This window comes from Leucoraja erinacea, chromosome 24 (genome assembly GCF_028641065.1).
Source record: "Leucoraja erinacea ecotype New England chromosome 24, Leri_hhj_1, whole genome shotgun sequence".
NCBI lineage: Eukaryota > Metazoa > Chordata > Chondrichthyes > Rajiformes > Rajidae > Leucoraja > Leucoraja erinaceus.
The window spans coordinates 17,171,480-17,192,453 of NC_073400.1; the positions used below are offsets into that span (position 1 = coordinate 17,171,480).

The 20,974-nt window shown below is 41.0% G+C and overlaps 1 protein-coding gene across 5 annotated transcripts in view; it reads right to left on the minus strand.

Annotated features, from left to right (window-relative positions):
• Window positions 1–20,974, minus strand: part of tbc1d22b (TBC1 domain family, member 22B) — a 203,253-nt gene that overhangs the window by 93,056 nt on the left and 89,223 nt on the right. For all 5 annotated transcript variants that reach the window (XM_055654616.1, XM_055654614.1, XM_055654619.1 and 2 more), the window contains 2 exons: window positions 19,189–19,317; window positions 13,048–13,113 (listed from right to left, as the gene is read on the minus strand). In XM_055654616.1, the coding sequence (XP_055510591.1) occupies window positions 13,048–13,113; window positions 19,189–19,317 (195 nt within the window). The remainder of the gene's footprint in view (window positions 1–13,047; window positions 13,114–19,188; window positions 19,318–20,974) is intronic.

Below are 20,974 nucleotides of genomic sequence, written 5' to 3' on the forward strand. Positions count from 1 at the left end.
ATTAATATTTTTAAGGTGGAGATTGACAGCCTTTTGATAAGTAAGGGTGTCAGGGGTGTATGGGGAGAAGGCAGGCGAATGGGATTCAGATGGAAAGATAGATCAGCCACGATTGAATGGCAGAGTAGACTTGATGGGCCTAATTCTGCTCCTGGAACATGAACTTATTCCAGAAATGAATGAAAAGCCAATAAAACGAAAAGTGGAAATTTTCATATTACAATAAAAGAAATATAGAAAATAGAAAATAGGTGCAGGAGTAGGCCATTCAACGGTCCTTCGAGGCAGCACCGGACGAGAAATATTCACAATACTTAGATAGCACTCCAAGGTTCACTTATCAATCCAGTTTCTTTTTTGAAAATGAAACTATTTACTAAATAAAAAATGGAATGTCATTATCAGGCATGTATAATAATTTGAGTTGTCTGAATTATACAGAATTGAAATGATATAATTGCAGTTAATCTTAATCTTGTGGCATATTCCAGCCTTTTTGTATCAATTGTAATGAAAGAAGAATTTTAACAGCAAACTAGACCAGGTGCGGACCCGTTGGGCCCCATTCCTCCAAGGCAATATTCCACCACTGACCCATAGCCCCCAACTGCACAGGCTCGGCAGAGGGGTTTCCATTGTGACGCCAGAGATCCCCGTTGTGTCGCGAGTCACTACAACCCTCCCCAACTGCGCCTCGCCATCCCTCTTCCTACCCCTATCCTCCTCCATTCGCCCGCATCCCCATTCATTCCATCCCCTACTCTCCCTCCTTAATTCCTCCTCATCCCCAGCACCCTCCTCTACTCTCCATCCTCACCTCCCCCACTGGCCTCCTCTCCCTCTATCGCCCATCCTCCCCCACCCCATTCTTCCATCTACTCTCCCCCCCTCATCCCCAGCACCCTCCTCTCCCCATCCACCTCCCCCCCTCCTCTCCCTCTATCGCCCAGGCTCCCCCCTCCTCACCTCCCCCCTCCTCCCTCCCCCCATTCCCACCCCCTCACAATGAAAATGGTTTGTGTTTTTAAATGAAACCTCCTCCCTATCCCACCACCCCCTCCCATCCACAATAAAAATAGTGATTTAAAAAAAAATGAAATTCTCAAGAAAATTGCATTTTTTCTTTAAAATAATCTAAACACGATGTTAGCTATCAATGAAAACGGAAGAATTTGATTAAAACAGAGTTTTAAAAAAAATTATTTTTATGTAAATGAGATTTGGGGTCCCATTGTGACATCAGAGGCGGCTGACGGGCAGGGCAAGTGGAAAAGTGGTTTGTAAAGTGATGTTTGCAAAATTTAAAATGTCAATAATAACGCGTAAAATAATAACATCAATCCGAACGAAACTTGTTTCATTTACATCCTAGGACAATGGTAAGGTAGGCCAAATTATTTCCACGCTATTTTCAAAATCATGAAAGTATTCTTATTTAAGCTTCACCATATTTCTGCTTGTCTTTATCTTAATGTCTTATCCATTTCCAATTACTCTGTTTATATTTGGCGGCACACTGGCGCAGTGGTAGAGTTGCTGCCTTACAGCGCCAGAGACCCAGGTTTGATCCTGAATACGGAGATTGGGAGTTTGTACCTTCTCCCTGTGACCTCTTGGGTTTTCTAAGGGTGCTCCGGTTTCCTGCCATATTCCAAAGACATACAGGATTGTAGGTTAATTGGTTTCAGTAATATTGTAAATTGACCAGAGTGTGTCAGATGGTGCTATTGGATGAAGTGATCGCTGCTCGGTGGGACGAAAGGCCTGTTTCCACGCTGTAGCTCTAAAGTCTATAGTTAGAAATTTGGTTAAAAGTCTGGGTACTTGGTGTTTGCTAAGTACGGGAACCTTTCAATGTAATTACCTATTAATACTGCACTAAGACATAGCTTTTGCTGCTTGATGGTAACACATGTGGGAAGCTCCATGCCAACAGAAAATACCTAATCTTTGTAGACATTATTTTGTGAGGTTGCTTTGTGGTTCATGGAGAAATCCAGTCCTTGCTGCAGGTTTGATAGAACTGTGCTAGAACAATTCTTCAGCCCAATGAAATTCTTCTCTGATATATAGTCAAAAGCACTGCCTACAAAAATGCATGCAAAATATGGCCCACAACCACGTCCGTGGACATGAAAGAAACCACTTGCATTGAAACAAACACAAATATCAGTGTAAAGACACAAAGTGCTGGAGTAACTCAGTGAGTCAGGCAGCCTCCTGAGAGAACATGGATAGGTGATGTTTTGGGTTGGGACCTTTCTTGAGACTTGAGTTTGAAGAAGAGTCTGGACATGAAAAGTCATCTATGAGTCTGAAGAAGGGTCCCGACCAAAACAGCACCTATCCATGTTCTCAGGGATGCTGCCTGACCCGCTGAGTTACTCCAGCGCAGTCATTTTTTTTGTAAACCAGCATCTGCAGTTCCTTGTTTCTACAAGTATCAGTGTGTTTTCTTCTGGATTCTTCAGGTAAAGTGGATTTCAGATCCAAAAAAACAAAACAAAGCTTTGCTCTATGTGTGCATCATGGCAGCAGCACTTTCAACCATCATGAATCCACCCTCCAGATTTTTCAACACCCCTACTTTATTACTGCTAACGAGTCCATTTTCAAAAACCTAATGAACCAATCTTTTTTCTCATGCATTTGATCAGCAATCTTAATCCTTCTATTACTACTTGCAGTCTGTTTATCTGCTGTGGAGCAGCATGGAACATTGACTGTGATAAGGTACCCATATAAATGCAGTTGATGCTGTCCACATTAATGTCTGTAACATTAGGTCCTGCTCAATATGTAACTGAAATGCACAGCTGGGAAAGCAAATTTATTGTAGTTTTAGTGAATCTATCTCAGAAGGATCCAGCAGAACACAGAAGTTTGAAGATTCTGCATCTGCCTACTGATTTCCTGGATTTTTCACTTAAAGCTATGTCTTAAGTAATATCCAGCTATCTCACTTGACACACCAAGATGCAGCTTTCACTTGCTATTACAGAACTGTTAAAGTTTACTGAAAAAGAAACCTGTTACCCATTACCAATTATTATGATTCCAAAATATTAAGCTAGTCATGACAAAAGCGCTAGATACTGCTACAATTTGTAATGGTGTCTTAGGCAATACAATACAATAAAAATGCATGAAGTAGTGGAACATGGCTAAAAGTCAGCTGAAACAAGCTCTTGAAAAAATGTTTTCAGCGATGAATTCTAAAAGGGGGCACGAAACAACATGCCATGATCGAAGGTCGGTTGAACTGAAGTGTAGCAACTAAATCGATGGAAAGGCATAAAATGAAATCAGGAATACACAAGTCACAAAATAAGCATGTGGGCAGGCAGGAAAATAAGCTCACATTGAAAGTATCTTATGTCTCTGTTTGAAAGGGTTATATAAAGTGCTTTAAGCATTTGGGGATAAAATTTATTGGCTACGTTTGTAAAAGAATCGAGGTATGGAATAAAGGAGACGGGAATATTGGAATCTTGAGTAAAACACTAAATGCTGGAACAATTCAGTTGGTCAGGCAGCATCTGTGGAAGGAGTGACTATGTGATATCAGGGGTCTTGACCCTTCTTCAGATTGATTATAGTAGGGGAAAAGTAGAGGGTATGGATTATATCTGGAAAGGTACACATTAACATCAAGGGATTGACTCTCCTTGTTACCACTTCAAAGAATTCAGTGAGGGAAGCGTATCCGTTTTGGTTTACATGAATTTTAGCGAGGGTTTTGAACAGTTATGAAGATCTTGCAAGGACTAGAAAAAGTAGCTATTAAAAAAAGCTTAGAATAATTCGGAACATTTTTATTGGAACAGAGAAGGCCATGGGAAAATGTAATTAAACAAATTTTGCAAGACTAAATAGAAAGGATTGATTTCCCTTACCAGGTGGAAAGGATCAAAACCAAAGGGCAGAGATATAAAGTGATAGGCGGAAGGATCAGATTGAAGTTGAAGAAAACTGATTTCATATTGAAGATCGAAACACAGTGTTTGAGTAACTCTGCGGGTCAGGCAGTATCGATGAAGGGAATAGCTGGATGGCGATTCGGGTCAGAACCTTTCCTCAGATTTAACAAACGTCATCTGTCCATTTCCTCCACAGATGCTGCCTGTCCTTCCAGCACTGTGTCTTGCTCAAGATTCCAGTACAAGCAGTTCCTTGTGTCTCCATATTGAGATGATTGGCATTAGCATCCCACTCCCCTGTAAGGTTAATGGAGACAGAAATTCTTCCCTAAAATAAAAAAATTGAAGACCATCAAGGAAAATCTGAAATTAGTTATTACATTTGTTCATTTTCTGGCAACCGTTAGCTTCAGACTAACTGCATTAACAATTCATATTTGACTAGATAATAGAACAACCAAGTTCTCTCAACTAATACTGCTATGCTTTCCAACCTCATCAATATGTTTTACTTTTTATTATAAAGTGGCTCTTGATAACTACCTTGATTATATCCAGTACACATTAAAGCAAAATATGATGAACTTAACAGTGATCAATTTAGACCATCAGGATAATGCCACAAACCTTTGATATGTGCAGCACTGCAAGGTGTACCATGCACTACTATAAATTAAATGCACAGATGTCAAAGATAACGTTTGCAATTGGGTTGCACAACTAAGAATCATAACGTGATATGTGATAAATATATAACATTTAAGATTGCAACAAAATGAGAAATGTAACAATTTAACTTTCATGCACAAACTATCCACCCCGTGCCTGATGGAATAAAGACTACACCTATCTGATATTTATTATTCACAAGCAATTTAATCTTGATTACTGTCAATGAACATTTGGGATCTGAAGGTTTATTTTAAAACTAAAATGTCAAGAACAGTTATTTCACATCAAGAGCTCATTACTTTCCACAGCCGCTATACACTTGAATCGCCCAAATGCAGGTGCAAAAGATTGTGTGTCAGGATGTGTGCCGCAACTCAAGTGAAGAAACTAAGGACTCCAGCCAGCTGCTTAATCCATTCCTCCTCCCTGCGTCACATGGCTTCCAGCGCTAAATAGGTTCATGGCCAAAAATAGACCATTTGAGGATGGCATCTAGATATGAATGGCCCATCAAAAGATTTAGGTTTATTATTGTCGAGTGCACCGTGTGTGCTATCCAATTAAATCAAACAATACTCTATGTGAATACATTCAAACCAATGTCAAGTTCAATAGATATAGTGAAGAGAAAGATACAGAGTGCAGAATATAGTTCTCAATATTGTAGTGTAACAAGATAGACACAAAATGCCAGAGTAACTCAGCGGGTCAGGTAGTTCCTCTGGAGAAAAAGGATGGGTGACGCTTTGGGTCAGGATCCTTTTTCATAACAGTTCCAGACATAAGGTCCAATGTCCGCAATGTATTAGAGGCGAGTCAGACAGTACCCTATCTTATGGAAGAATAGTTCAGAAACCTGAAAAAAGAGGGAAGAAGCTGTTCCGAGTCTGGTGGTTCGTGCCTTCAAGCTTCTGCATTTTCTGCCAGAAGGGAGCGGGAAGAGGAGGAAGTGTGCGAAAAGTCTTCGAAGTTGGTTGTTTCCCCCAAAGATTGGGAATATAGAAAATAAGCAAAATCAAACTCATTTGAGTTGTAAGTATCAATTAAGTGAAAAAACCCACTATTCTCATGTTAAATAATGGTGTTTTACCAACTACCTGCAGAAAAATGTTGCCTCACTCATTAATTTTAAAACTGAACCCCATTACAAAATGCAAGCCATCTTATTAACTATATTTATTTGCAATAGTTTTCTTGTTGATAAATGTTAAATATCATTATATGTCAATGCAATGGCAAAATGTGAAAAATTGTCAACTTTTCTGCCCTTGACAGATTGATCAGGCTAATATCAGCTGGTGGCCCAACTGACTGCTAGTGTAAACCATCATTAATAAGAGTGTGAATATAAGAATTTGGTCAGGATGAACTATTCTGGTTAATGGCCAAGTCTCAAACAGAAATTTAACATTTGGTATTTCATCTCGAACTTTTAAAACGTTTACATGGTAATTTCAAAACAATTGATAAAAATACTTCACTTTCCCTTCACCTCATGCCGTGAATTAAAATATATCTGTATGATATTCATTTTCCATTTCTACTTTAAATGGATATTAATTAGATGTAATCATTTTCTTCCCTGCAGCCTTGCGGAGTAGATCTAAACAAATTACTCTTCAAGCACAGCAATTTTTATTTGGTCTGACACTATGACAAGTGAAATTAGAATAATTCTAACATAATTTGAGAAGACTTCCAATATTACTGAAACAATTTTGACCAACCTTGGTGTATATTAATCAAATCAATCCAGACCGGACTGTCTCCTCAGTAACAGAACATTATCCCATGATTTAATAGCATTTCTAATTACCCTCTTGGCATATTCTTCTGTGTAAATACACTATAAGAATCATGTATTTTGATTTATTTACCTCCCTTCATGCAAGGAAGATATCAACATTTTTCTAATTTGAATCTAAAGCACTCTGTTGGACATTGCCTGAGGGGAGGGACAGATTCCACCAACTCCATAATTCGTCTCAAAGTAACATCGCTATTATAACACTCCTTTCATTAAAATTCAACACATCATGAATTTCAGCAGGATGTCAGGTTATATGTTAGGGATGGTAGACAAAAGTGCTGGAGAAACTCTGCGGGTGCAGCAGCATCTATGGAGCGAAGGAAGTGTTAGGGATGTCATTTTGAAACAATTTACAAAGAAGCCACTATTATATCAAATTCACGGGATTTCAAACTTTGATGTGTCGGAAAGATCTGCAGATGCTGGTTTCTACTAAAGATAGACTAAAATGCTGGAGTACCTCAGCAGGTCAGGCTGCATCTTTGAAGAAAAGTAATAGGTGATGTTTCAGACCCCTTCTTCAGACATCAAACATTAGAATTGCTCAGCTTATAAAAGGGTGACAAAAATGAAAGACTGCAGACAATGTCATGCACGTTTTATTATCGAGGTGCAGAATTTCATGCAAAATTATTAACCAGCTTTAGAGTTTGAAAGTTTAATCACTTTTCTTGTAAATTACGCTTGTCATCAACACAATCTCTTAATCTTCCCAACACAGTACACCACTTAATCATCCTTTCCCTTTATGGATCTTCCCATCTCAGGGAAGAGGTGAGAGATAAATATACAAACATGCAAGCTCACGGACTCTAAATACTATCTTCATGTGTGTATATATTTATATTGTGGTATATGGACACACTTATCTGTTTTGTAGTAAATGCCTACTATGTTCTGTGTGCTAAAGCAAAGCAAGAATTTCATTGTCCTATACAGGGACATATGACAATAAACTCATTTGAACTTGAACTTCCTCCCACCTTGCTTCCCATAAAAAACACATTCCATTCTCATATCCCCCTCCATCTCCCTCATATCAGGGGCCTCTGAGATTACTTCCTTCTACCACTACTGTGGCAATCTATCGACCACTGTTAACAGAACCCTTGAAAAGCAACTTAGATACTCCATGCACCTTTGCTCACAGTCTGAACAAGGGTAGAGTTCTTCTGTTCCCGATTTCCACCCCACCAGACTCTGCATTCAATGGATTATCCTTCCCAAGTTCCAGTACCTTCAATACAAATCTAGCACCCGACATCTCCTCCCCTTCCAGTATTCCAAAAGGACTGTTCCTGTTCTCCCATCTCTGTCAGATACTCCCTTTCTCATGGCACCTTACCAGGAACTTTACCAAAGTACTGCAGGAAATGCACCATTTGTCATTGCACCTCTTCCTTTCCCACCATCTAGGGACCCAAAAAGTTTTTACAGATGAAGCAGCAATTTGCTTGCAGTTCTTCCATTACACTGTGCTCTCAATAAGGTTTCATTTTCATTGAAGAAACGAAACACAGACTGGGTGACAGCTTAGCATAAGGAACATCACCTTCTGCCCAAGCATGTTGCAGTCCTCCGGGCACAATATCAGATTCAAGTAACTCCTTTTCTCAAGAATCGGGCAGTTCTGCTGCGAGTTATCTATTTGTAATGGTAACCGAGTAGGTGTTTCTTCTCCCACTTCACTCACAAAACGTGACCAGCCAGGCATTTCTCACATCTCTTCATCGCACAGCTTTTATGTTCCTTTTCTGTCTCTGTCTTTTACTGCTCTTGTTAACCCATCAACTAGAAAACTTCAAGTTTACCCAAGGCAAGCATGGCCTCAAGCTATCAGAAATATTTATTTTTGACAGACTCTTCAGCCCACCAAGACCATACTGATCACCCATTCACACTATGTGCAGGAATGAAATCGCTGAACACATTCGCTCAGTCCACCTTAACCTACCTGATCTCTCGGCTGCTCAGCACTTTCACTCCCCCCTCTCATTCCCAATCTGACCTTTCTGTCCTGGGCCTCCTCCATTGTCAGAGTGAGGCCCAGCACAAATTGTCCCACCAGTGGAAACATCCTATACATGTCGACCATCTAAGCCTTTGACCATTCTGTATGTATCAATGAGGTCTCCACTCATCTTCTCAACTCCAGTGAGTACAGGCCCAGTGCTGACAAATGCTCATCATAGGTTAACCTACTAATTCCTGGGATCATTCTTGTAAACCTCCTCTGGACCCTCTCCAGAGCCAGCACATCCTTTCTCAGATATGCTGCCCAAAATAGCTCACAATATTCCAAATGCGATCTTACCAACACTTTATGGAGCCTCAATATTATGTCCCTGTTTTTGTATACAAGCCTTCTTGAAATAAATGCTAGCATTGAGTTTGCTTTCTTTACTACCGATTCGACTTGCAGATTAACTTTTTGGGAATCCTGTACCAGAACTCCCAAGTCCCTTTACATCTCCAATTTCTGGATACTCACCCCATTTAGAAAATATTCAATACCTTTATTCCTACTACCAAAATGCATGACTCCACACTTTGCTATACTATATTCCATCTGCCACTTCTCTACCCACTCTCCCAACCTGTCCAAGTCCTTCTGCAGAGTCCCTGCTTTCTTGACACTACCTGCCCCTCTCCACCTATTTTCGTATAATCCGCAAACTTTGCTACAGAGCCTTCCACCCCCTTGGCCAAATCATTAATATGCAATACAATACAATACAATTTATTTGTCATTTGAACCCCATTGAGGTTCAAACGAAACGTTGTTTCTGCAGTCATACACACAAAAAAGAACCAAGCCACAACACAATTTACACAAACATCCATCACAGCGCATCTCCTCCTCGCTGTGATGAAAGGCAAAGACTTATCTCTCCCCTGCACTTCCCATTCCCCTCCCGATGTCAGAGTCAAAGTCAAAGCCCCCGGCGGGCGATGGTAATTGCCCCGCGGCCATTAACGCCGCGCAGGGTGATGCAAGGCCACGCTCCGGGTCTTGTTGTTGGAGCCCCCGGCGGGCACTAGCAAAGTCCCACAGCCATTCCAAGCCACGCCAGGCGATGATGTAAGGCCCCGCTCCAGGTACTCTTCAACCCCGCAACTCGGGCGGGTGAAGTCGCCATTGTGGATCCCCGAAAAGCGGTCTCCCAGCAGGGACCTGTGGGCTCCCGGTTTCACTGTCCACTGGACCTGCGGTAAGCCTCCGAATCCCCGGGGTCGGGTCGCAGCAGCGCGCCACCACCGCTCCTCCCGCTCCGAACTCGGCCAGCTCCTCGATGACGAGTAGGTCCGCAGGCTCCGCGACTGGAGCCCCAGGTCGTTCCTGCTGGAGGCCGCTCCACAGTGCTAGGCCCCAACGACAACGGAGACCCGACAGAGAAAAGGTCGGGTTCTCCGTGCAGGGGATAGATTTTAAAAGTTTTCCCCGCCCCCCACACATACCCACACACATACACAAAAAAATAAAAATAAAAACTACATTCAACGAGACAAAAAATAATAAAAAGACGGACGGACTGCAGAGGCCGCTGCGACCCGAGTCGCGCCACCCACCTACAACGTGACGAGTAGCAGCCCCAGCACCTATCCTTGCGGAACTCCACTAGTCACTGGCAGCCAACCAGAAAAAAGCCTCCTTTGTCTTCTGCCATCCAGCCAACCTGCTATCCATGCTAGTATTTCCCCATTGATAACATGTGGCACCTTATCACCTGACGCCCTCTGAGTGAGGGCTACATGTATATATGTATGTAGTTTGTTTTGTTGTGCTATTCTTATAACAAATGTAAATCACTTTGGCCAACGAGAGTTGTTTTTTTAAATGTGCTATATAAATAAATGTGACTTGACTTGACTTATCAAAGGCTTTCTGAAAATCTAAGTAAATAACATCTTCTGACTCTTTTGTCTGTCCTGTTATTTACTTCTTCAAAGAATTCCAGAAAATTTGTAAAGCAAGACCTCCCCTTCACAAAGTCATGCTAACTTCGGCCTATTTTATCGTGAACTTCAAAGTACTCTGTAACCTCATCCTTTATAACAATGGACTAAAATCTTACCAACCACCGAAGTCAAACTAATCAGCCTATAGTTCCCACTATTCTGCCTTACTCCATTTTTGTGCAGCGGGGTTATAGTGGCAATTTTCCAATCATCTGGGACCACTCCTGACTCTAGTGATTCCTGAAATATCACTATCAATGCCTCCACAATCTCTAATGCCACCTCTTTCAGAACCCTAGGGTGCAGTCCACCCGGATGAGGTGACTTATCCACTTTCAGCCCTTTCAGCTTCCCAAGCACCTTTTCCCTGGTAATAGCCACTCCACAAACTTCCACCCCGACTTCCTTGAATTTCAGGCTTGTTGCTGGTGTATTCCACTGTGAAGACCGATGCAAAAAAGTTATTCAATTCTTCTGCCATTTCTTTATTCCCCATTATCACTTCTTCTGCATCATTCTCCAGCGATCCAACGTCCACTCTTGCTTCTTTCTTGCTCTTTATATAACTGAAGAAACTCTTGCTAGCCTCATATTATTGACTAGCTTAAGGGCCTGTCCCATTTGTCACGGGGTGACGCCTGTTTGGTCATGAGTAGCGGCCCAAAGAGTCGTACCTTTTTCTGATCGCTGCTGGATTTTCAACATTTTGAACATTTTCGGCGACCTGCTGCAACTATGATCGGTGCCACCTTCGTATTTCATCTTTTCTCCTCGTATTTTCTTTTTCGTTACTCTCCGTTGTTCTTTAAAAGCTTCCCAATCCTCTGGCTTCCTACAAATCTTTGCTATGTTATACGCCTTCTCTTTTCGCTTTATACTGTCCTTGACTTCCCTTCTCAGCCACGGTCGCCTCTTTCTCTCCCTAGAATCTTTCTTCCACTTTGGAAAAAAAAGATCCTGCATCTTCCAGATTATTCCCAGAAATTCCTGCCATTGCTGTTCCACCTGTTAAGGTCCCTTTGGGACCAGCTCCCCCCTCAGGCCTCTGTAGTTCATTTTGCCCAGCTTCAATACCGACACATCCGATTTTACCTTCTCCCTCTCAAATTGCAGATTCAAACTTATCATGTTGTGGTCGCTACCTCCTAATGGTTTCTTTACCTTGGGTTCCCTATCAAATCTGGTTCATTACATAACACTAATTCCAAAATTGCCTTTTACCTGGAATTGTTTATGCGAAAGTCAGGAACACTCAGTTTCTGAATCTAAAAGTATTTTTTTTCTTGATGTGGCATCTGCTACTTATATGAGGGGGGGGGGGGGGGGGGGGAGAAGCACTTTCGTAACCAATGTAATAATCTGATCAAGTATGTTTTTAAGGTTTTTGCAGTGTACTTGTTTCAAAAAGAAAGAAAGTAACTTCAACTCCTATTGAGGACCGTATCTGAATGTTATAGCCGTGCTGATTACAGAATGAAATTGGACAATTAGCTTCAGGACAGCATCTTCAGAAATTGGTGTGATGTTGACTGCCTCGGAAAGAAAAGCAGTGTCTTGCCTGAGGAGCCAGTAGAATCAGGAATGCAGCAATAATGGGAACAAAAGCATTTAAGAGGCGGTACATCAGCAGATGATGTAGCCATTGCAAACTAGAAGATTGCTTTTCCAAATTAAGAAGGTAGGAAGCAACAGTTTAACTGCTTTAACAAATAACAGAAGTGCATATATCTTTTTTGTTACACCGCACACATAACAATAAATGAAGTTACAGTGACATATGCGTGTGCTTGACAATGTGCGAAAATGGAGAATAGAATAATCCAAACTTCTCTGGTGTTCTCACACTCCATGCACAACCCCCTTACTATTTGTTTTTTTTTTTTTAATGTCAGTTATGCCATGATGCGATGAAAAGCATTTATTTGTGTACTATTTCAGTTAAATCAGGTGATACTATAAATTACTACAATCAAGCCAAAGACACTGACAACAGATAGAGCAAAGAGAGAAATACCAGAGTGTAAAATATAGTGTTCCAGCATTGTAGCATTGCAGTTACAGAGAGAAAAGTTATTTTACGTTTGGGGAAAAAAAATTGAATCTCGTTAAACAATTTTACAACCAAAAAATGTTGGAAATACTCAGGTCAGGCAGCATCTATGAAGGGGGAAACAGAACTCATGTTTCAGGTTGATTACCTTTTATCACCTGAAACATCACCAACCTGTAAAATTAACTTTGCTTCCTTCCCCCCAGATGTTGTCTGATCTGATGAGAATTTATGTACACACAAAAGTCTCAATAGAGATGAATCGACTAACATACAATATATGCCTGTTTTACTGTGCTATAATTTTCATGAAAATGTAATATTCAAATGCAAGAATGTTCTGAGGCAAAGCCTTGATAGCTTTTAAGTACATAATGGCAAAGGTACACACATCTCATTTTCCTCCCGTATTGACCCACAAAGGACCAACCAACATGATACCAACACAATAGCATATTTCTCAATATTTAAAGAAAAAATTATGCTATTTAAATATACTCTGCGAAATATATAATGAGGTTATATTTTTTCAAATGGATCTTCTGTGCAACTGATCTCAAATCTATTACTTCTGGGGTTCAGTTTTAACCCTGACCCAGTAATATTAAATGTACAGTGTGTATTGACATGCTCACCTCTTGAACAGCTGGTTGTTGAAAGAGGGGAATGAGTGGATTCGTTCTAGGAATGTCAATGTGAATCTGTGAACAGAAAGGTAAAGTTACATTATATACGTAGTTGAGCAAAACAATTACTACTTGTGTTTCATGAAGGTAGAATGTCTTGACAAATCTTTAACAACTTGTAGGTTTTTTTAAAATCTAGCTAAATCTTGATGCACTGCATCAAGCATGAATTTGCTAAACCTTGGTGTGAAGCATGATATAAAGGGTACAAAGTTTTTTTTTTTTTTTTTTTTAATATTTTATTTTATTAGAAGCAAGTACAGTCATATGGCATCAAAGTGCCTAATATATATTTTCATAATACATATTATGTACAGCTTTTATTTTGGTATAATAAAGAAAGATGAGAATAAGAAAAAGAAATTAGATAGTAAAGGATAGAAAGGCGTGAGATATAGTGTGTGATGAAAAAGAAAAAAGACGAATGAGTGAAGAAAGTTGAGGAAAAGAAAATAGAAAAAAGAGAATAAGACATTAAAAAAAAAAGGTAAGGAGATCATTGTTTATAATCTTGACCATCCCTCGTCCAGTCCTGAAGCAGTTAGTTTTTACAATTGTGTTGCAACATATGATTCGAAAAAGTCGACAAATGGGGACCAACTCGTTATGAATTGGTCTGATTTATCCATTAACCATATAACAATTACAGCACGGAAACAGGCCATCTCGGCGCTACAAGTCCATGCCCACACAACTTTTTTTCCCTTAGTCCCACCTGCCTGCACTCATACCATAACCCTCCATTCCCTTCTTATCCATATGCCTATCCAATTTATTTTTAAATGATACCAACGAACCTGCCTCCACCACTTCCACTGGAAGCTCATTCCACACCGCTACCACTCTCTGAGTAAAGAAGTTCCCCCTCATGTTACCCCTAAACTTCTGTCCCTTAATTCTGAAGTCATGTCCTCTTGTTTGAATCTTCCCTATTCTCAAAGGGAAAAGCTTGTCCACATCCATAATTGTCCATTAGGAGGAATCGCATTTCCTGAAGATGTGCGGTGTCCAACATACTTGCAATCCACATTTTAAGCGTTGGTATTGATGTATTTTTCCAAAATTTAAGTATTAATTGTTTTGCTATTATTAAACCATAGTTAAAAAATAAATTTTGAGATGTGTTCAATTTATTCCCATCTTCCATTACTCCAAATATAATCATTTCAGTAGTAGGTACCATTCTTATCTTGAATAATTTAGTAAATATTTTGAAAATATCACTCCAAAATCTATAAAGTTTTATGCAGGAAACAAAGGAGTGTGTTATAGTTGCATTTTGGGATAGGCATTTATCACAAATGGGGGATATATTTGGATAAAATTTGTTCAATCTTGTTTTTGAATAATATCATCTATGTAAATTTTAAATTGAATTAGATTATGTCTTGCATTAATCGAACATTTGTGAATATATATCAAGTACTTTTCCCATGTAACCTTCGTAATTTTTATCATTAGTTCCCGTTCCCACTCTTCTCTAAGTACCTCTGTCGATGGTAGGTCTATATTTAGAATATTATTATATAAATATGATATTAATTTTTGTGAGTCAGCTTTAATATTCATTGCTTCTTCCAATAATTCAGGAGTTATTTTTTGATATCCTTGTATATATTTTTTCATGAAATCGCAAATCTGAAGATATTTAAAATATTGGTTGTTTTTCAGTTTAAATTTTAATTGTAATTGTTGGAATGATAGTAGATTTTCCATTTCGTACATATCCCCGATCCTTCTAATTCCGAGACTTTCCCATTGGTTATATGTTTTATCAATAAGAGATGGTTTAAATAAAGGGTTATTCGCTATTGGCATTAATAATGATAAAGTTTTAATTTTAAAGATAATTTTATTAGTTTCCAAATTCTTATTGTACCATATATAATTTGGTTCTTCTTATATATTGTGTTATTCAGTTTTTTCGGGGGGGGGGGGGGGGAAAGAGGATCGTTCCTATATTACAAGGACGACAATCCTCTTTCTCCATTTTTATCCATTCTGTCTGTTGGGTAGAACTATCCAGCCAATAAATTATATTCTTAATATGCACTGCCCAATAATTTTCTATATTACTAAAAGCCTGTTCTTGACCGGTTTTGGCCATCTGTGCGGCGATTTCCGAGAGAACGCCGCCACCTACGGCCGTCATTTTTGGCCACTTTGCTCAGAGCCCCCCTCCGCCGTATGTGTGCCGAGGATTTTTCCCGTCGATGAAAAATGACAGAGATATTAATGATTTTACAAACTTCCCCATTCTCTCTGCTGCCCCTGCTGGCGGCAGGACTATAAAACGAGGTGGTGTGCCTCAATCCTCTTTCTGCAAGCTGGAGGAAGGCAGAGGGTCGTTTCTCTGAGCTGTGAATTCTGTCTGTTGGGTGGAACTATTGGTTCTAAAATGTTTGCAAAAAGTGTCTCTCAGCCATGTTTGCCAAATAAATTATTATTCTTAATATGCACTGCCCAATAATCTTCTATTTTACTAAAAGATTTCTGTTCTTGACCGGTCTTTGGCCATCTGTCCCCCCTGCTCTCCTTTCCCCCCCCCGAGAGAACGCCCCCCCCCTACGGCCGTCATTTTGGCCACTCCCCCCCACCTCTCCTCTCCCCCCCCCCCTCTCCTCTCCTCCCCCCCCCCCCCCCCCTCTCCCCGTATGTCCATCCCCTCCCCCACCATTCCTCCCTTTTCCCCTCGCACATGAAAAATGAAACAGAGATTATGCAGGAGTAATGATTCGAGCCTGCACCGCCATTCATATGATCATGGCTGATTCCAACCAGTATCCTCTCTGCTCTCTCCCTACCCCCTGATCCCCTTAGCCACACAGGCCACATCTAACTCCCTCTTAAATATAGCCAATGAACTGGCCTCAACTACCCTCTGTGGCAGAGAGTTCCAGAGATTCACTCTCTGCGTGAAAAAAGTTCTTCTCATCTGGTTTTAAAGGATTTCCCCTTTATCCTTAAGCTGTGAGGGACTTCACGGGAACAATCTTCCTGCTGAGCCTGTGACCCCTTAACATTTTGTAAGTTTCTACATCCCCTCTATCTTCAAATCTAGAGAGTGTAAACCAAGTCCTTCCAGTGGTTCTCATAAACGCTTCCCAGAATCAGTGGTCGTATCTGCACTTCTATGGCAAAATGTCCTTCCTTTGCAGACCAAAACTGTACGTCTACTCCAGGTGAGGTCTACAACCCTTGCAGAATGTGTCTCTGCTCCTTTTGGTGCATGTAGTGTCTAAAATACCCCTAACCTAACATACCATTCGCTTTCTTTACTGCCTGCTGCACCTGCATGCCTACCTTCAATGACTGGTTACCATGGTCTCGCTGCATCTCCCCCTTTACCAATCGGCCCCCATTTAGATAATAGTCTGCTTTCCTTTTTTTGCCACCAAAATGGATAACCTCACATTTATCCACATTATACTGCATCTGCCAAACATTTGCCCACTCACCCAGCCTATCCAAGTCACCTTGCAGTCTCCTAGCATCCTCCTCACAGCTAACACTGCCCCCCAGCTTAGTGTCATCCGCAAACTTGGAGATATTGCCCTTTCCCTCATCCAGATCATTAATATATATTGTAAATAGCTGGGGTCCCAGTACTGAGCCTTGCGGTACCCCACTAGTCACTGCCTGCCATTTTGAAAATGACTCATTTACTCCTACTCTTTGCTTCCTCTTTGCCAGCCAGTTCCCTATCCACATCAATACTGAACCCCCAATGCCCTTTAAGTTTGTATACTAATCTCTTATGTGGGACCTTGTCGAAAGCCTTCCCCACCACATCCACTGGTTCTCCCCCCACCTACTAGTTACATCCTCTCGAAAAATTCTATAAGATTCGTCAGACATGATTTACCTTTCGTAAATCCATGCTGACTTTGGCCAATGATTTCACCACTTTCCAAATGTGCTGCTATCCCCTTTAATAACTGACTCTAGCAGTTCCCCCTCTACCTAGACTAACCCTGTAATTCCCCATTTTCTCTCTCCCCCCCCTCTCCTGGGGTTACGTTTGCTCCCCCCAATCTCCCTTCCAGAATCTAAAGAGTTTTGAAAGATTATTACTAATGCATCCACTATTTCTGGAGCTCCCCCAGCCTATCTGGCCCTGGGGATTTATCGGCCTTTAATCCATTCAATTTACCCAACACCCTTCCCGGCCCCCACTCAATTCCTCCAACTCCTAAAACCCGCGGTCCCCTGCTCCCAAATTACATGTCTTCCTTAGTGAAGACGGAACCAAAGTAGTTATTCAATTGGTCCCCCTTGTTCCCCATGATCCACACCTCTTCTGACCCCCTTTCTTTTCCACTCTACACCTCTAAACCCTTCCCTAATCCTCCCCATATTCTACCCCCCCCCTCCCCCCACCCCCCCCCCTTATCCCTCTCCCCCCTCTCTCTGTGTCTGACTCTCTCTCTCTGTCTCTGTCCATTCTCTCTCGGCCCTCACTCTCCACCCCACCCCCTCTCTAGATGTGACTGCAAGTTTGGGCTATGCGTCAGTAGATAGGGTGGTTATGGGGTAAAGGGAGCAAATTAATAATATTAATATAATATCAAGGGGGTAATTAGCGTGAGTGCGGGGGGGGGGAAGAAATAGCTAGTGTGTGTGACGCTGCGTGCAGCCTCCCCCCCCCCCCCCCCCCCACAACCGCACATTGAGGGAACAGACCCAACGGGTCTGCACTTGGTCTAGTAATACATAAAATTCGGAAGGGTACAAAGTTAACAGTTGAAATCAGTGGAAGACTAAGCTATGGGACATTTTGTTCACTGTCAACTTGGATCCTTTTCAACTCGCACTCAATAATCCATCAGAACTTTATTCTTAAGATAAAAAAATGATTGTTAAAATAAAACAAGTTAAGATAAAAATAGAAAGATAAAAAAAATAGAAAAATAACCTAGACACTAAAACAGCAAAGTTCTGAAGAAGGGTCTCGACCCGAAACGTCACCTATTCCTTCGCTCCATAGATGCAGGAAGATTACTCCCGATGTTGGGGAAGTCCAGGACAAGGGGTCACAGCTTAAGGATAAGGGGGAAATCCTTTAAAACCGAGATGAGAATAACTTTTTTCACACAGAGAGTGGTGAATCTCTGGAACTCTCTGCCACAGAGGGTAGTTGAGGCCAGTTCATTGGCTATATTTAAGAGGGAGTTAGATGTGGCCCTTGTGGCTAAGGGGATCAGAGGATATGGAGAGAAGGCAGGTACGGGATACTGAGTTGGATGATCAGCCATGATCATATTGAATGCGGTGCTGGCTCGAAGGGCCGAATGGCCTACTCCTGCACCTAATTTCTATGTTTCTATGCTGCCTCGCCTGCTGAGTTTCTCCAGCATTTATGTCTACTTTTTTAAATTTTTTTAATAGTAGTTGATTAAATAACTGAAGATTCAAATATCCTGATTAATTATCCAAATAAAATCCCTTGCGGCACCATTTTTCAAATAAATCTTTTTTTGCAAAGTGTATTTTCATTATATCACAAACAGGCTAAATCTAGTTATGTAAATGAGGTGGTCAAAGAGCATACATTTCTTATTAATAGTACTCTCTTTAAAAGCTTAAACTAATATTAGAATTATCGCATCAGAGTTCAGGGTCCATGTTTAACTCCTCCTGCAACATTGGAGCATCATTAATCAGACTGACACTGTGAAGCAGTTACAAGTGCTCAGAGATTGAATGATGCCATCTTGCAGATGAAGGTAAACAAGGACCTTACCTGCTCTTTCAAGCGGAAGAAAGAGGTGTTATGACAGTATTGGAACCAGAGCAGATTAGTTTTTCTAAGGACCTATTCAATATCTGCCAAAATATATTGACTGGTCACTTATTTCAAAGCTTTGAGCTCACAAAGTGTAGCCATTTTTGCCTACATAAGAGCAGTGACACCTCTTCAATGTGCTTTAGATATATGAAAAGCACACTCTTTAAGAGAATAGTTCTTTTTTTTTAATGTTTCTATTTTAAGCACATCTACTTTAAAGAAGCCTCTTTTAAAATCTTTAAGTACAATGGCAATTTGGTGCACTAGCAGTTTGAAAAAGCAGCTTAAATTTCATTCAGTACCTGCCGATAGGTATCTTGGTGATGTTCCTCATTTCTGGAGTCATAATATTGTTCAATAAACCCAAAATATTCTTCCCGCTTTCGCTGTAGGGTGATTTCCCTTCTTTCCATATTTGCAGGTAGATAACCCTAAATAAAAAGAATGATACATTATACAATGTCATTAAAAACATGCAGTGGAAGGCGAATGGTGAAAATAACAGTACATTTTGAAGAATGTGCTGTAGGGCAGCACAGTGGCACAGCGGTAGAATTGCTGCCTTGCAGCGCCAGAGACCCTGGTTCGATCCTAACTCTGGGTGCTGTCTGTACGGAGTTTGCATGTTCTCCTGTGACCATGTGGGGTTTTGCTGGATGCTCTGGTTGCCTCCCACATTCCAAAGATGCACAGTTTTGGAGATTAATTGATTTCTGCAAATTATAAATTATCCCATATATGTTGGATACTGCTCGTGTAAGGGGTGATCACTGGTTGGCATGGACTGGAATGGCCCGTTTCCAATGTTGTATCTCTAAATTCTCCAAGGCTAGACCATAGTTACACAATTAGAAATTGTTATTCCAAATTGAAACAAAAAACAAATTGGTGTGGGGGGAGGGAAATTGTAATCTCATGTATATCTCTGACAAGTGGCAGGTAACCCCCACCCCACCCTCCCACACTTTGAGTTTAGTTCAGTTTAGAAATGCAGCACAGAAACAGGCCTTTCAGCCCACCGAGTCCATTGATCACCCGTTCACACTGATTCTATGTTATCCCACTTTCTCATCCACTCCCTGCACATTAGGGGCAATTTACAGATGCCAATTGACCTACAAACTTGCAGGTCTTTGGGATGTAGGAGGAAACTTGAGCATTCAAAGGGAATCCACATGGTCACAGAGAGAACGTGCAAGCTCCACAAAGATCGAACCTGGGTCTCTGGCACTCTGAGCCTTCATAATGGTGTATGTTAAAGCCACTGGACAGTGGTCATTAAGCTTAAATTACAATTTATCAGTGTAGCCTTGCTTGAATCCTCGTATCTGGTACTGGTGTGGGCTTAAATCAGGAATAGCACCTTCGACCCTACCCATTTGGACTGATGTTTGCCCCCGTGCTACATCAGCAGACAGCTCTTGGAGTCCAACAAGCCTCCTTGCTCTCCTGTCATGGTCAAGTTACTCCATCTACAGCCAAAGACATGTGGAAATCAGCCTCATGTTGTCAGAAGCTGAAAGGTATAGCAGTCCTCTTACAAATGAATGGGTTGAATCAACATAGAATGATACAGTGTGGAAACAGGAGCTTCGGTCCAACTTGTACACACTGGCCAACATGTCCAGCTATACTAGTTCCACTTGCCTGTGTTTGGCCCATATCCCTACAAACCTGTCCTATCCATGTACCTGTCTAACTGTTTAAGTGTTGGTATAGTCCCAGCCTCAACTACCTCCTCTGGCAGCTGGTTCCATACACCCACCACCCTTTGTGAAAATACAGTTGAGTATCCCGCATTTGGGGACATCACAGGCGTCAGCACACCCAAAGTGCTATGGGACAGCCTCGTCTAAGGAGATCAGCCATCGTGACCTCCGATATTACCCAGCTAGGTAACAGCTGGGAGATTAGAACTTTTTCTTGTCAGCTTTAATGTTTTTAACATTTTGGCACATGTGTTTATATATTTTAAGCATCTTTTTAACCTCTAGTTTCATATTTCAGCAAGTCTCAAATACAATTAATGTTTATAAACATCAAAGATATTCAGATATCTTCAATGATCCCCAAAGCAATGATTTCTTC